Here is a 17,024-nt window from a genome sequence, read left to right on the forward strand (position 1 = left end):
TCAGCTAACAGGTCTCCTTGCTGTGGACCCCTGCCATTTCCCACAGGGTGTTTGGTGGATTTTCAGCCGGCCGTCTGTACCGCACTCTGAAGGGCCATCGGTGGAAGAAAGGGGCCTTCTGTGTAAGTGTCCCAAACCACCTCCCTGTGCTGGTGGGGAGCTGAGGCGCTTCCTCCTGGGCTCCTTGGGAGCAGTCCTGGGGGGTGTTCAAGGCCAGAGGCTGGGCAGCAGCATGAGGGATGGGAGGGGTGCACCCAAGGAGGAGCCCTGGGCTCTCACTTCACCCATGGGTGCTTACCTCTGAAGGCCTTAGTTGCCACATCGATGAAAAGAGGGAATTGAAATAAGGTGACTTTTAGCCTGCGTTGTCCCATGGCTCAAGAACAAATAGGAATAGGGGATTCAGAATAATAGGAGTTAGGCACCAAGCCCAGGTGTCAAAAGTTTAAGGTCAAAACCTGATCAGCAGGGCTGCTGGGAGAACACCTTGCCCAGCAGAGTAAAGAGAGAATTACCTGCCACAGGCGGGAGAGGCCGGGCCCCACGTCACCGTCAGCCTGCTTGCCAGACTTGGTGCCGCCGTTCCTCTGGAGTAAGGTCAGCTCCTGACGATCGCTGTCCTGGTGGTGAGGAGAATTCTTGGCAGCAGAAAAGAGGAGAACACCTGGGAGATAGGAGGACACCTAGGAGTCCTAAGCCCCTTCTCCTAGAGCAAGTGAGCCCTTAGAGGACCAGGGAAACCCCTGGTGCCAAACTGGGAAAAGCCTCTAGACCCAGCCTTCTGAAACCATTCTCACAACTTTCAAAAACTCAGGGGAACTCAGGCTAGCCCAACTCTGGCTAATACCCTGGCACTTGGTAAGCCCTCAGTATGGAAGAGCCTTCAGTTGTTCTGGAAAGATCAAAAAAGTTTCCTGAGTTCGTCATGCATCGTGTGTTTTTCTCGGGCTACTATGAATGCTCGATGCATCAGATGTCTTCCTTGGGCCGCTGTGTACTGAGAGTCAGGGGTCTTTAGAACTGTAAAACCCAGCCCTCTTCTCCCCTGGTGAGACTTCCCTGATGAAGTCTCCCACCAGATAGCCTCCAAGTCTCCCTGGGTGGGTCCCAGCACAAACCCTGTCTGCTAGCATCCACCCAGGCCCCAAGGCAGACACCGGGGTGGCTCCCTTTCCTCCTCCTATCCTATGACCCCCCGCCTCCCCTCATCCACCAAGTGTGGATGGTTCTCCTGCCAACTAGTGCATGAATTCCTTCCCACCTCCATCCCCAGGACTCTTGGCCACATTCAGGTGTCTTTGCCTTTATCACGGACCTTGGCTATGCTAGACCTCCCCAGTTTCTCTGCAAGCTTGTGACCCGTCTCTGGTGTGGAGCGCTGCCTCCCTTCCCAGGCGGGCCTCTGCTGCAGTCATGCAGGTGTACGACCATACCTCTCCTCTGGCACCTGTGTGGGTGGTTAAGTCTTAGCTCCCTCCTCCTCCCCCGATTCTGACCTCAGTGTCCTCCTTGGCACCCCAGAGGGGCCGGGGCAAAGCCTTGTGCCTATGAGTGCCACATGTGGTGTTCTCCATTTGTGGATCTGAACTTCTTCCCTGTTCTTCCTCATATCTAGCACAGTGGCCAGTCCATAAATTTCAGCCAGGAGGACAGACAAGGAATTCCTTGCTACACAGCAGAATAAACCAGGACAGACAGGAAGGAGGAAGTGACATTTGAGCTGGGCCTTGGAGAGGAGAGTTTCCACTGGATGGAAGCAGCCAGCAGGGCAGCCTCAAGTTCTGGAATCTCCTGGATCCCAGTCCTGGCCCAGTTGTCTCCTTGGTTGGTAACCTTGGCCAGCTCTCTGAGCCTTGGTTTCCTCATCTGTCCACGGGGGGCTGGTGTCTCCAGGTTGTTGTGTGGATGCAAGGAGACGCACATGGCAGGTCACCAGTGCAGCACTGACGTTCAGGAAGCGGACACCTGAGATGCTATTAACTGTGCCTTTGATAAAGGGCCAGAGTCAGAGACGTGGAGGGGCAGGGGCCCGTCAGTGAGTGTGGGAGGCTACGGGCCAGAGACAGATAAAACTGGCCATGAGGCTGAGCACCAGATTGCAGGGTGCCTCAGGCATCGTGGCGGGCGCCTCTCTTGGGTGCTCGGACAGCCACAGTAGTGAAGGAGGCTCCACTGTGAGTCTAGAGCTTTGGTCCACTGGGCCTGAGCCCCAGCCCCGGAGATCCCGACGGGATAGACTGCCCCACAGGGTGTCAGAAGTGGGACCTCTGCAGTCAGACAGCCGACAGTCTGAACCTCTGTTGCACCCTTAGCTGACTGTGTGAAGTCGGCATGGAGGTTATCTAACATCGCTGGGCCTCAGTGTCCTCTTCTTAAAAAGAGATAGTGGTGGTACTTCCCATCTAGGCCTGTAGTGAGGGTTAGGTGAGATCATGCACTTGGAGGCCAGCACCTGCCACCCTTAAGACAATTAAAGCTTCCCCACCACTCTAGACGGTTTGGGTTGAGGTACAGACCACCGTGTTTAGTGAAAGCTTTATCTGGTCATTCCTATTCAACAAATGCTTACTGAGCACACTGTGCTCTGAGTGCTGGGAGCACATCACTGAACAGGACACGGTCCTCCCAAGACCTCACGTCTGTGAGGGTCACAACAGCATGAGACCACAAACTTGAATGAGGGCAAGGGAGGAGCAGTCCAGGGATCTAAAAGGACAGAGTGGGAGGCCCGCGTAGACTAGAGGTCAGGGAGTGCTTTCTGGAAGGGATTATCTTGGTGCTGAGTCCTCCAGGACAGGAGGGCTTGGGAACCTCTAGTCTGGGTGCCCCAACTAGGGAGCAGTTGAGAGCCCCCCTAGACGCAGCTCCCCAGCCTGGTGTCTCTCCCTTCCAGACAGCAACACTGTATCCTGGCGTGGTTTTTGGCATCTGCTTCGTATTGAATTGCTTCATCTGGGGAAAGCACTCGTCAGGAGCGGTAAGTGCCCTCCCCAGCCAGGGAGGGCCAGCTGTGCTCAGACCCATACCCGCAGGTGACTTCCTGCTATTTCCTTCCCTTTTCTGAGTCCCCAGAGGTCTGTTCCCAGCCCTGGGGGCTGAGGGCTGGCCAGGGTTTCCCCAGCCCTGTGCATCCATCTGCCCTGACCCTCCCATGGACTCTTTTCAGACAGCTGCCTAAAGCTCACTTCTCTAAAAGGAGCTTTCCACAGTCCAGGGGCCAACTGGGGAATTTCCCTTGTCTCAACCAAGGGAAAGCTGCCTGGTGTGACTTGGTGAGGTCAGGATCCCAAAACAAGGCTCTCCTCATCATGTCCCTGCCAGCCCCCATATGAGGACTGCAGACTCAGTTGGAGATGGGGAGATGGTCTTATTAATTGATGAGCTGCAGGAGAGGTGGGGTAGGCATTTGCCATCCCAGCCTCAGTGGAGGGAACTCCTTCCCTCTCACTGAGGTACCCATTGAAGGGCCTTGGGTGGGGCCCACAGTCCAGGCTGTGGAGTATTGGGTTCTTCCCAGCGGTCCAGGGAGCTGCCCTCAGGAAAGACCGGGTCCTGCTCTTCCTCTCACTTCCTCTTTTTTATACCTGTCTCCCTTCTCTCTCTTAACATTTTCCTCCCAATTACCAGCTGCTCGCCATAAACCCTCATTGTAGAAATTTTGGAAAGTACAGAAAAGTTAATGTAGATCTTTAATATGCTTTTTCAGTCTTTTTTTTTCTTTTTCTTTGATTGCACTGTGTGGCTTGCAGGATCTTAGTTCTCTAACCAGGGATCAAACCTATGCCCTCTGCAGTGGAAGCGCAGAGTCCTAGCCAGGGAATTTCCTATTTTTGCAGTCTTCTAACCTCTTTTTGTTGTTCAGTCACTAAGTCACATCCGACTCTTTGCGACCCCGTAAACTGCAGCATGCCAGGCTTCCCTGTTTTCCACTATCTCCCAGAGTTTGCTCAAACTCATGTCCATTGAGTCAGTGATGCCATCCAACCATCTCATCCTCTGTCTCATCTCAACCTCTTTTTAGATGTATTTAAAATGGAATAATGTAATTGTAAAATTATAAAATAATAACAAACATATAGTGCTTATTTTGGAATAAGTTTTGTTCTAAATACTTTTCAGATATTAATTTATTTCTTTCATTTTGCATGAAAAATGTAAGACTGCAAATGGGGATTCAAGAAGAAAATGAAAAATCAATTGCAATGCCCCCTACCCCATCTGAGGAAGTGCTGTTAACTTTTTGTCATAGGCGTCTCTGGGCGTATATGCATATTTAATTATTGGGGTATTTTCATTAAAATGGAGTCCTGTACATATAGTTTGAGATCCAGCTTTTCACTTAGTGGTATAGTGTGGTGTTTTCATTGAACAAAATTGGAAACACACTATTTGTGTACTTCTGGTTTTTTTTCCACTCAACGTAGCACATGTAATTTCCCTTTATTCTGGCCCTTCATCTCCCCTTCCGGTTCTCAGGCCCTCCCTTGTTCTCTCCCCACATCCTCCCTGGTGACAAGCTCCTCTGGGATTCCGTGGTTCCTTCTTTACTTCGTGGCTCAGCTGGCCCTCCGTCTGCCCTCCAGTTTTCCCAGGGCTGGGGTCCACCCCAGGGTGGTCTGGCCAGGAGCCCTGTGTGGGGTGTGTCTGTAGAAGCTTCCCCCTCGTGGTGTCCTGCTGAGCCCTTCCTGCCCTGGGACCCAAACGGTCCCCATCCCCACTGCACGGCCCTGGCCTGGGCGTCAGGGCTCGTGGAGCCTCACAGCGCTGTGCCCACAGGTGCCCTTTCCCACCATGGTGGCCCTGCTCTGTATGTGGTTTGGGATCTCCCTGCCTCTCGTCTACCTGGGTTACTACTTCGGCTTCCGTAAGCAGCCATATGACAACCCCGTGCGCACCAACCAGATTCCCCGGCAGATCCCCGAGCAGCGGTGGTACATGAACCGATTCGTGGGGTGAGTCTCCAGCAGGGGCCAGGTGGGGGCTTCTGGGGTCCACAAGGCTGACACTTCCCAGAGCCGTCTCCTCGGGAAGACGTGGACGAGGGCATCCTTCCCGGCAGGGGCTGCACTGTGGCTGGCTCTAGACTGCGTAAGAGCTCAGCTTCACTCCAAGATAGAGAGGACCAAGTTGTAGCCAGACTAGGTGTTGGCCAGGGGTGAGGGGTGGGGTGGAAAGGTGCAGGGTGACAGGTTGCGACTGCCTGGGACCTCGGGCAGGCCACGCCCCTTCTGCACTGCAGCTCCCCATCTCTAAACGGGGAGAACGAGGCACGCCTCTTGAGTGACTGTAGTGACACAAAAGCAGCTGGAAGCACTAGACCTACCCCGAGTGTCAGCACTCTTGTTCTCACTGGCTCAGGAGGGAGCCCGGAGCTTCCAGTGGCCCAGGTCTCCCAGCAGTGTTAACCCTCCCGTTCTCTGCAGTATTCTAATGGCTGGGATCCTGCCCTTTGGTGCCATGTTCATCGAGCTTTTCTTCATCTTCAGTGTGAGTACTGCTGCCTGCTCCCACCCCTCACCTTCACCCGCACCAGCCTTGTCCCCACCCCTCTGCTCGGTGCTCTGCCACCTACTGCCTGTGAAATTTCAGACAGAAATTTTAACTTCTCTTAGCCCCCATTCTTCACCCTAAAATACAGTAACGGTCCTGCCTCTCATGACGGCTTGGAAGGTTAAGTGAGATGTGCCATGTGTACGGGGTCTGATGTGGGAGGGGCTCAGTGAAATTTCTAGAAGCTGCTTTGGCTGTGTTAGCAATATTGCCATTAGTCACCACCTTTATTAATAGCATTGTTGCATCTGTTGTGATTTCTGGGTCTGCACGTGTCTTTACCTGTCTCAGTTACTCAGAACTGCTAGGAAAATGTGGGAAACGATGCTTAATTCTCAGGATCATCATGAGGCTGGAACATGATAATGTCTGCAGAAGGCACAGTGCTTGACATTCAGGAAATGCTTCTTAACTCAGAGCTGCTATTTTAATGATTACTGCTCCTCTCTCAGGCCTGCCCAGATGAAAGCTGGCAGAAGGGTTCTTCAGAGCCATCTAAGGCCAGCTGACCCAGCTCGGTGTCCAGCACAGAGAGAGGACTTTGCCCTAAGTCAATGCTGGACAAGCAACCACACCTCTGGAGTGGCCCAGCTTGCCCAGCTGATACGCCCTCGCCCACCCAGCCCTGCCTGGGATGGGTTGGCTGCCTGCCCAAGGGGGCCACCTCTATTCTGTTTGTGTGACCCCAGGCCAGTCACTGACCTCTCTGAACCTTGACTCCTTCACTGCAAAAGGCCACCCTTTCACAGGCTGACATGCGGAGTTGTGCATAAAGCATGCAGCATTGTGCCTGGCACGTGGTGAGCCACCCCAGGTAGTGGTGGCTGCTGTGTAATTTTGATTGGGGTGGGATTTGTTATTTTCCACAAGCTGCTGAGTTCAGGCTAGGGCCCACCCATGGTAGGATCAGCCATGCCCCAGCCCCTCCCTAGGGACAGCCTGGCTCACCCTTTGCTCCAGAGAGGAGAGACCAGGCCAGGCACAAGCCAGGACCACAGGCCCCAGTGGTGTCATGATGGTTCTCCATTCCTGCCAGTCCCGACCGAGGGATGGAGTTCCCGAGCACAGGCAAGGGCTGCGGGGCAGGGGGCGGGCTCACTGAAGGCCGGCTCTGATGTATCCGCAGGCAATCTGGGAGAATCAGTTCTATTACCTTTTTGGCTTCCTGTTCCTTGTCTTCATCATCCTGGTGGTGTCCTGTTCACAGATCAGCATTGTCATGGTGTACTTCCAGCTGTGTGCAGAGGTGAGGGGAATGTGGCCAGCACTTGGGGGTCGGGGGAGCTGGGGCCAGCATCAAATGGGTCAGGGAAACTGGGTTTCCCACGTGGTTCCATGTCTTCTGAGGCCATGGGCAAGTGCGTCACTTCCCCTTGCCAAGCTTCCACTTGTTCAGCTGTAGACTCGTTGTGGGTGGAGGTCACCACGACCTCATGACAGTACTTGTGAGTACTGAGTCCACTCCAGTAGGGATTTCTTCAACAGCTAGCGCCGTTTGGGTAACCTGCCCTCCATCTGGGGACTAGCTCTTGGCAGAGTGAGCAAAGCCAGGTCTCTGGGACAGCCTGAGCTGAAACCCTGGCTCCTCCCATAGCTCTTGGCAATCATTTAACCTCTGTGTGCCTTCCAGACCTAACTCAGAGGGCTGCTTCATGAACTCTGAGCTGATTCACAATAAGCACCTAGAACAGGACGTGGCATGTGGTGAACGTTTGCTCACGAAATGCTAATGTTAATACTGTTCTTTTGTTGTTGATTTTTTAAATTGAGATGTAATTTATTGACAGTAATGTTCACCCTGTTTAGTCTGTAGTTGTGTAAGTTTTTAGAAATGCATGTGGTTGTGTAACCACCATCACAGTCAAGGCATAAAACCTTCACATGACCCCAGATATTACCATCCTTAGACAGGGTCTTTAAGCTCCTCAGGCAGCTGTGAAACTTGGGGAAGAGATTCGGCCTGGAGACAGCAGTGACCCTTCTGTTTCCTTCTCAGGATTACCGCTGGTGGTGGAGGAATTTCCTAGTCTCCGGGGGATCTGCATTCTATGTCCTGGTCTATGCCATCTTTTACTTTGTTAACAAGGTACCACCCTGCATGAGGGAGCCCCTTTGCCCTTTCAGGGCAGGACTGTAGGGAGGGGGTGCTGGGGAAAAACCTCTAGTGTCTAAATCTTACTTTTCTACCAAGATTGGGGAGGACCAAGGTCATTCTAGAACTGTTCCTGCTCATAGAACAGAATCTTTTTGGAAAGAGAATATGTTGGGTGACAGAAGCCTTCAGGATAGACGACAATGAGAATGTTGTATGGAGAACCTGTGAGACAACAACCAAAGCGGAGCTAAAAGGAAGTGTATCACCTCACAGTGCTTTTAAGAGGGCGTAAGGTGACACAGTGTTCAGCTCAAGAAGACAGGGAGGAAAAAGAAACGAAGACGGGAAAAAAGAACGATAACATGAAAGAATAAATGCAAATGAGAAGAGTTAAAGAGATGAGAACAGAAACTGCTAAAGTAGCCTTTAGCACTCAGATTGAGGAGCTCAGCTGTACTCACAGAGCTCACTGTCCCCAGAGGGTGGCTTAAGAGTCCAAATAGATCCCCACAACAGGTTTGGTGGATGTGCGCATAACACAGAAATCAGATGGGCTGCTGAGGGGAGTCTGGGAGTCGCTTTGGTTGGACCCTGTGTCACCTCTAGGACTTAGCCACTGTATTTTGGGTTTCCAAAGCAAGAAGTCCTCTGCTTATAACGAAGCTGTATTCTGAAACCAAAGTAGAGCCATAGGCTAAGCAAGTGAAGCTTGGAATTCCCTTTCCCAAAAACATCAGGTTGGAAAGGACTGTCCAGATATGTGAGTGTAGCGTTTCATCCCTGCTTCCGATCCCCTGACTGGCTCCTTCTCCAACGATCCCAACAAAGGATCACCTCGCTAAGGAGTCAGTCAGTGGTGGCCTGTGGGCCAGCAGCCCTGTTGCGGTAAACAGTTTTATTGGCGGCTGTTCATTCAGTGTTGTCCAGGCTGTTTTTACACTGCAGCGGCAGAGTATTGTAGTTTTGACAAGAGACCACTGGCCTCAGCTGTTGGCTTGGGCAAAAAGTTCGATCGGGTTTTTCCATACTGTCTTCCAGAAAAATCTGAATGAACTTTTTGGCCAACCCAATATAACCTGTCCCTTTAAGAAGAAGCTTGCTGACCCCTGCTCTAGCACATCAGTGACTGAGGGCATTCCCTCCTGATGCTCCCATTCTCTTCAGATAGCTCCTATCATTATTAAGGTCTTCCTTGATTCACACTGAAATCTGCCTCGCTGTGAACTCCACCTGCAGATCAATCTTATTGCTGGAATCCTGCAAAACAAATCTAATTTCCCTTCTCTGCAGCCCCTATTTATCAGAAACTTCTGAATGGAAAGTGACCAAAACCCAATTCCAGCTGGCTTAAGCAAAAAAAGAGAATGTTTTGGCTTATGTGAGTTTAATAAGAAGTTGAAATACAGCTTCAGGCTTGGTTAGATCCAGCAGTTTAAATGGTATCAGAGCTCTGTGTTTATACCTCAGCTCTGTGTGTGTTTTCTTGGCTTCAGTCTGCAGGTAGATCTTTTCACAAAGTAGAAGGATGGCCAGTAGCCGCCGTAGAGTCTCTTTTTAGCTTTGCAGCCCTACCAATAAAAGAAAGTGTTTCCTCTGTCCTCATGTTATCAGTCCCAGGGAAGATGCTCATTGGCCCAGGTTATACGTCACCCTTCACTGTTCTTCATGTCCAGTAGGATGGTGTACTCTGATTGACTAGCTTAGGCTTTGTACTGGACTGACAGCCCCAACAGGACCACAGAGTAGGGAGTGGGTATCCAAGACCCCGGAAAAAAGGGAGATAAAAGCCAGTGTTGGGCAGGTGAAGCCTGCTTCCATAGCCGCCTACACAAAGGTCACAGCTCAGCATCCTGCCCTTCCTGCCTCTGTCCGAGGCTTTCTTCTCTGCTCTAAAGCCAGCCCGAGAGCCTTGTCTGAAACATGATGGCCTTGGCCTGTCTGAACTCTAAGGAACTTTCCAGCACTGCCTTTTTGCCTCACTCCTTTTCTGGCTTTACCACTGGATTTAGCACTACTCTGTCCCCCCCATCACCTTCACCCCACCTTCAGCCATAAGAAAGCCCATAAAAAGAGAGATGAGTGGTTGAGCTAGAAGACATGGCCTTCATCCCCCAATTTGTGGCTATTTGACTTCAGGGAGATGGTCTCAAACAGTGACCCTTATTGTTTTCTTGTGGACTCCTGGCATTTTGTGACCATGGGTCTGCCCAAGAGCCCTGGAACAGGCCCCACTCGGGCCCTGGTGGGCAGGCAGGTCCTGATACCAGGGTCCCAGATTAGCTCCACTTGGCACAGTAAAGCCCACCACATGACAGGTTCCCTGGCATCGCTGCCCAGGTCTGAGAACTTAGCTAAGGAGTTGAGATGCTCCAGGATCAACTCCCCGTGACTCCCCGTGAGATGGTAAAAAAAGTGACAGAGTGCCTTCAGGCGGAGAGCATCGTAGGCTGAGACAGGTTCATGGTGACTCTCTGGTCCTAAAGTCAGAGAACGCCTCTCTCCTCCCCCGACTTCTGTGTTCCAGCCATCCGCGAGTCTCACTGCACTGTTCTGGGGACTGTGGAGGGTGGGGAAGCAACATCTGTGGCCTTTCCTGCCTTCGTCATTCTGGCAGTGGGCCCTGAGGTCAGCCCCATCTCCCAGTGAGCTCCCAGGCCCTTCCCCAGGAATACTCCTACTCCAACATGGAATGGCCTAGTCAGTGGATTTGGGCCTCTGACTCCAGGTTCAAATCCCTGCTCCTCTGTAAAATGGGTTACTAACCCACCACAGTAGTCGTGAGCACGCAGGGCGGAGCACAGGCCCTGGTGCTGACGAAGGTTCACCCTGGCCGTGTGCCCCACTTGCCCCTCACTGCCTGCCCACGAGGTCTGGGCGAAGGTCGGGGGGCACCTGGGTGGCCACAGCAGGCTGGCACTGAGTGTTCCCCTTCTCTCCCCACTCGCGCCCCAGCTGGACATCGTCGAGTTCATTCCCTCTCTCCTCTACTTTGGCTACACGGCCCTCATGGTCCTGTCCTTCTGGCTCCTCACGGGCACCATCGGCTTCTATGCAGCCTACATGTTTGTCCGCAAGATCTACGCTGCTGTGAAGATAGACTGATGGGGGTGGACCATGGTCTGGCCCACTCCATCCACGGACAGGAAGCCGCCCCGCACAGGGAACTGCAGGCACGTAGAATAAAACAACTCCTGCTCGTTTGGAATGTAACTCCTGGCACAGTGTTCTGGATCCCGGGGCTGCGTGGGGGGCGGGAAGGCCTGTAGATAAATCTTGCATTTTTCTTCATCATCTTATTGCAGTTCTATGGGGGATGAGTTTTTTGTGGGTTGTTTTTCTTCAGTGCTAGGGAAGTTCCCTCCAGCAGGAACTCTCGGACCTGTTTATTCAGGTGTATTTTTGGTTTGGGGTTTTTCTCCCTTAGTTTTTTTTAACAAATGGATCCAGGATGGATAAATCCACCGAGACACTGGGTTCTGGTCACTGTCTCCACCTCAGTTCCTCAGGGCTGTTGGCTACCCCACGACTAACTGGAAGAGGAAACACCGGGGCCTCAGGGAGGTTTCTGAGCCTCTCATTGCCCGTCCTCGCCATTGATGCCGCGACAAAGCACAGCTCAGCCCGGACTCGCATCCTCAGTGCCAACCAGCCTCTTCCAGCCCCTTCCCCTCCCTATTCCTTCCTCCCTAGCCTCCTCCCAGGGCTACTCAAAGCAGGGCTCCCCACCAGGCCTCTGGTCATCTTGTCACTGGGAGCAAGCCCAGATCTTGGTTGAGCCAAGGAAATCCCCCAGAAGTACTGGGCGCCAAGTGCCCCAGGACAGCAGGAATCGCCCCTGCTCAGAGCAGCCGGAGTTTGCTGGACCAGAGGAGAGACTTGCAATGAACTGTCTTTCGTGCCAAGAAACCCTGGATCTGGGGCCAAGTATTTCAAGAGCCAAACCAAGCATTCACGCATCTGTCCGGATGAGAGTCTTCACCCCTCAGATTGCTCCTCAGCCCCTTCCTGGGTTGGGGGGCGGGGGGTGCTGCTCTTTGCGGTGTGTGCTGGTGGGACACCCTCTCCTCCCCCGCTTCCAGGGCAGGACAAGGCCTGGAGACCTCAGGTCTCCTCTTCAGGTGGCTGAGAAGAGGCATTCTCTCCCTGACATCCCCCAGCCTGTGCCCACACAGCTCTTTCAGCCAGACCCTGCCCTTCCACTTCCTGTCTGAGCTCTTGCCTCCTTTGGGGAACACCCAGAACACTACCTGCAAGAAGGAAAGTGGAAAGTAAGTTGTGTCATTCCTTCCCCGAGTCCCAGGAAGAAGCAAGGAGCCTAAGTTAGAAAGAGGAGCTGACACGGATGCCTGGCTTCTTCATCAGCGCCCCCTCTTCCTAACCTCTGCCCTCCCCCCTGCCTGTCACAGACCTTTGCTCTCAAGTTGCAAGAGACCAAACACACCCTGGGGTCAGGGTTTAAGTAACAGCCACTCACCCTTGCTCCAGCCCCATTAGGACCCCCACCACAAGACAAAGCTCAGGATGCTGGCTAAGCTAGGAACATACCCACCTCACGCCCACCCCCAGATTCTCCCGGCAGCCCTCACCAGCTCCAACCAGTCAAACCAGTGATCTTCTCAACCTTGCCTCACAGTGACTCCGCAGTACCAAGCGGCGTCCACCAAGCATCAGGTTGGAGGAAAGGGAACCCAAGCAGTAGAGTATGATAATGGAGTCTTGTTCATTCACATCTTGAATTTTTTTCCCTAAGAGATTCTCTTTGTGGGGGGAGTGGGTAAACAGACTCCTCATAAATGGTTCAGACATCAATTTTTCTGACTTTTTTAATCATCGTCATTTTTTTTTAATTAAAAGATGCCTGTATGCCTTTTTTTGGTCCAATTGTAAATAAATATGTCATTGTCCTGTTGTCATGTCTCTTGACTCTCGCAAGGGTTACAGGTCTGAGGTGACATAGATTTCCCCCAGGGGGTTGAGCTGAGTGGTTTCCCCTAAAGCTCAGTCTCCCATCAGGCTTTCTGCCGCTCTGCCTGGTGCATGTTCAGAGCCTCTCCCACCTGCCCAGCCCCTCCATACTGAGTCACTCAGCACGCCTCTCTGGCCCCCAGGTAGGAAATGGCAAGTGAGTGTGAGCGTTGGCAGCAGTGAGCCTGGTTTTTAAAGGACTCCCAGCTGTAATGGTTTGCTGCTCACTCACGTCACCTGTCATGTAAGACTCCTTCAGTGTCAGGCAGTAGGGACAGGTCACACTGCTCAAAGCCCCAAGGACTGATTAGCTCATAAGTCATCAAGGACAAGAGTGGTTTGGCTTCAGGTCTGGATAGATGCAGGGGCACAAAGGATAGCCTTAAGATTCTCCCTGTCGTCACTCTGCTTTTCTCTGTACCATTTTATCCCATTGTCAACAGTCTTCCTCTGTGGGAGGCCAGCAGAGCATGGCATAGATCAGTCTAGGCCTACATTGTGCTGTGCTCACTCAGTCGTGTCTGACTCTTTGTGACCCCATGGATCATAGCCCACCAGGCTCCTCTGTCCATGGGGATTCTCCAGGCAGGAATACTGGAGTGGGTTGCCATGTGCTCCTCCAGGGGATCTTCCCAACCCAGGGATCAAACCCAGGTCTCCTGCATTGCAGGCAGATTCTTTACCATCTGAGCCACCAGGGAAGTCCAAGGCCTACATCAGCCAGTTAAGAAAGCCCAGAAGAAAAAGACTTCCCTTTATGTTAGTATATTCAACATAGATAAATCCCAGGAAAGGTCTCTAAGGGGCCCAGCTGGGATTACTGTTTGTACATCTTGGACCAATCACTACATCTAGGGGGACTGAGCACTATTAACAGGCTGCATACTCCAAGGATGTTGGATATTGTGAATTTCTGCCCACCAAAGTCACGTGGAATGGGTGATTAGGAAACAACGATTCACCATAGTAAGGGATGCACAGCAACAAAAACGGTAGTTGTCTGTTAGGTCCACCCAGTCTTAATGCTGGACCAGTTTTTAGATGCAGTTGCCATTCATGGGATACTTCCTGTGTTCTAGACACTGTGGATACTTTTCATGTGTTAGCTCACTTAATCTTGAATATGATCCTCTGAGGCATGTTTTGTTATTAGTCTCCTTGACTCTGATGCTGGGAGGGATTGGGGGCAGGAGGAGAAGGGGACAACAGAGGATGAGATGGCTGGATGGCATCACTGACTCGATGGACATGAGTTTGAGTGAACTCTGGGAGTTGGTGATGGACAGGGAGGCCTGGCGTGCTATGATTCATGGGGTCGCAAAGAGTCGGACATGACTGAGCAACTGAACAGAGGAGGTTACAAGCCCCAGTGGTACAGGTAGGCTGCTGAGCCATTCCATGGCAGGTGAGAGCTGTAGTACTCAACTGAAGAAGCCAGCTTCCAAAACCCGTTCTTCTAACCATTACTATAGCTGCCTTTTTAAAAGACTTTGTTTATATTTTAAATTATAATTGGCAAACTACACAACTTGATATGTTGTTGAAATACATATATATTTGGTCATGCTGTGTGGCATATGAGATTGTAGTTCCCCAACTAGGGATCAAACTTACAGCCCCTTGCAGTGGAAGCACAGAGTCTTAACCACTGGGTCACCAGGGAAGTCCCATGTTTTGACATATATACACACGCCATGAAACCATTATTACAATCAAGACAGTCAACAGTTTCCTTATGTCCTTTGTAATAGTGGCCTCTAGCCTCTCAGGAAGGCAGTGACCCAGAAACCAGAAATATTCTGGATGATGTAGCTCCTTGGGACCAGGTACAGCTGGCGCGTGCGCCCAGAGCTGCGCTCCCGGCGTAGGTAGGCCCTGTCTGCCTGGGCACTCACGGCCTCCTCCCCACTTGACGGCTTCCAGCGGGTCCACACCTGGGCCACCAAGTTCAGGGGCCCCAGGCCTTCGTGCGCCTCCGCTCCCACCTCTAGCTTCTCCTCCCCCACCAGCTTCACCCCATCTCCCACCGGCTGCTTCCCCACGCCCCCCACCTCCGCCTCCTCCATGAAGATGGCGCCCTTCTCAGTCGTCATTTCCTCGACCTTCCCACCGGCTCCAGCTCGAGCCCCCCACACTTCTGTGCGACAGGTTGCTGGGGCGCCGTCCCCGACAAGGCCGGTTTTCCGGGCTCAGGTCAGTGGCCGCAGAGGCCTCCTCCTGGCGCTCCCGGAGAGGCGGGGCAGCTGCAGGGCGAGCTGTGGGGTCTTGGGTACCCTCGTCCCCCAGCCTCTCGGGCCCCAGACGCAGGCACCGGGCGCGCAGCGGTTTCCAGGCGCCTCCCCCCCCCCCCCCCCCCGCCCCGACCCGAACCCTCGTCCGCCATAACCTGCTGGAGCCCCGAGCCTGGAGGGGGGCTTGGGGCTTGGGGCGACGCTGCGGATTCCGCGAGAGGGAATGGCAACGCTGGCAGCGACCCAGCGGACCGCCTGCAGGAGGCCGAGAAGCGCGGTCTTCTCCTACGGGGCTCGCCCCGCCCCCTTTCGTCCCCACACCTTTTCGGGTGTGATTCACCAGGGCTCCCTAGCTAATAAGGAGCGCGGTACCCGATGGAGGGGCAAGGGGCTGTGACTGCAGGCACCCAGACAGAACTAGGAGTCGGGGGTGGAAAGGGAGTGATGTGCAGGAGTGTAGCAAGCAAGGAACAGCTCTGAACAGGGACCCAGATCACAGACAGATAGAACCTCCCATCAGAGCCACCATGTCAAACAGTAATTTTCCCACCTGCGGTGGACAGGTGGGAGTTGCTCGGTGCCCACTCTACTGTGGCCTTGGGGTAGTTTTGCAGAGGATAAATTACTCAGGCAAATGCAAAGGACTCAAGAGGTATCCTTTGGTCTCTGACCAGACTGAAACTTGTATAGTAGTCGCTGGGCACACAGAGGTGCTCAAAATATTTGTGGTAAAAGGAAGAAAAGAGGTTGAAGTGGAAGAATCAGGGACAAGGGAAATTCTCAGATGCAGCCAACCAGGGAGCAAGTGGGTCTCTGCCCGGTTTCCCTCCAAGAGCTGGATCCTCATGGCCTGGTGGGCTGAACATTGCTTTACTCCTCCTGGGCCTCGGGGCTACCCCTTGTTCTGTTCCATTTTACAAACATGAACTGTAGTCTGAAGTGTAGGGCCTATGCCTGGAGAGTAAGAGCCTGGGTGGACCAACCCCTGCAACCCTAATCCTGCACATGCCTGCAGTCCTGTTATCTCAGCTCCCCAACCTGTGGCCCATGGTGGTCAGTACGCCTGACACTCCACCTCCTCACCTGGAAGTCTTTGCCACCTCCTCCGGAAAGCCTTCATCTTCTTCCTATCCAATGGAAAAGACTGCTTTGAGCCGCCAGACCCACTCCCAGGAATGCAGCTCCTGGAGGGCAAAGTGGATGTCCTTGGGGCCCTAGCAGAGGTCTGACCCATTGGGGTGGAGTTACGCAAGTCAACAAGCCAAAGCGATGAAGGGCCAGCCCACTGCCTTTGAACACAAAACACCTCTTAACACACATTAACATGGGATGTCCCATAAAGTCTTGGGCTGGACTCAGTGATTTGCACTGCTTCGCTATGGACAGTGGCTCCAGACCACAGAAAAGCAAGCTCAGTCTGAACCTCGGATGAGAGGATCTCACTCAGTACAAGGGATGGGGCTCAGAACAGTGATGACCGCCTTCGCTGGACTGGCCAAGCAACATCAGGTGAAGCCATGCCTCCTTTCAAGAATCTGTCTGAACCAGATGGGTGCCTACACACAAGTGTGGGCAAGGTCAAGTCCTAGCTCTGTCACCGACCAGCTGTGCACCTTGAGCCATGGATGACATTTTTTTCTTGGACAACCAGCATCCATTCCTCATTCTAACAGTACGCCAGAGTTCCTTTGAGAACACACTCCTCCCCTTGGCTCAGTCTTGTCACCACTGGTCTACAGTGACTGGCTTGGGGATGGCACAGAACACCATCAAGGCCAATGAGACAGAAGATGCTTACAGGGCTCCTGTGAATAAAAGGACTCCTCTCTACTCAGGGGGCCTGGAAAGGGTCCCTTTCCATTTCTGGTCAGCACTGTGTGAGGATGACTGGAATCGTGGCAGCATGCTTTGATAAAGGGACAAGCCACATGGAAGGGCCTGAGGATGGTCACAATTGCACAAGATATGGTAGAAACAGGAATGCTAAAGCCTACCATGTCTGAGATGCTGAACCAATACTAACCTCAAGACTGCGTTCCATCTGGCATTTGCAGTGATATGAAATTTCATTGAGTCCATTTGATTTTTTCTGATTCCTGCATCCAAGACTATTAAGTAGCATGATGCCACTTACCTCAAAGACCTTTCATTTCAGAGTACAGGGCTTGTGGGTGCTAACGTGA

General features: G+C 52.7%; 1 protein-coding gene across 5 annotated transcripts in view; it reads left to right on the forward strand.

Annotated features, from left to right (window-relative positions):
• The window catches only part of TM9SF4 (transmembrane 9 superfamily member 4), a 53,038-nt gene extending 40,484 nt beyond the window's left edge, over nt 1-12,554 (forward strand). For all 5 annotated transcript variants that reach the window (XM_042230000.2, XM_042229998.2, XM_042229999.1 and 2 more), the window contains 7 exons: nt 47-122; nt 2,894-2,977; nt 4,777-4,952; nt 5,424-5,487; nt 6,677-6,796; nt 7,547-7,636; nt 10,598-12,554. In XM_042230000.2, the coding sequence (XP_042085934.1) occupies nt 47-122; nt 2,894-2,977; nt 4,777-4,952; nt 5,424-5,487; nt 6,677-6,796; nt 7,547-7,636; nt 10,598-10,747 (760 nt within the window). In that variant the 3' untranslated portion in view covers nt 10,748-12,554. The remainder of the gene's footprint in view (nt 1-46; nt 123-2,893; nt 2,978-4,776; nt 4,953-5,423; nt 5,488-6,676; nt 6,797-7,546; nt 7,637-10,597) is intronic.
• Nucleotides 12,555-17,024: the final 4,470 nt, after the last annotated feature.

Source organism: Ovis aries, chromosome 13 (genome assembly GCF_016772045.2).
Source record: "Ovis aries strain OAR_USU_Benz2616 breed Rambouillet chromosome 13, ARS-UI_Ramb_v3.0, whole genome shotgun sequence".
Classification (NCBI taxonomy): Eukaryota; Metazoa; Chordata; class Mammalia; order Artiodactyla; family Bovidae; genus Ovis; species Ovis aries.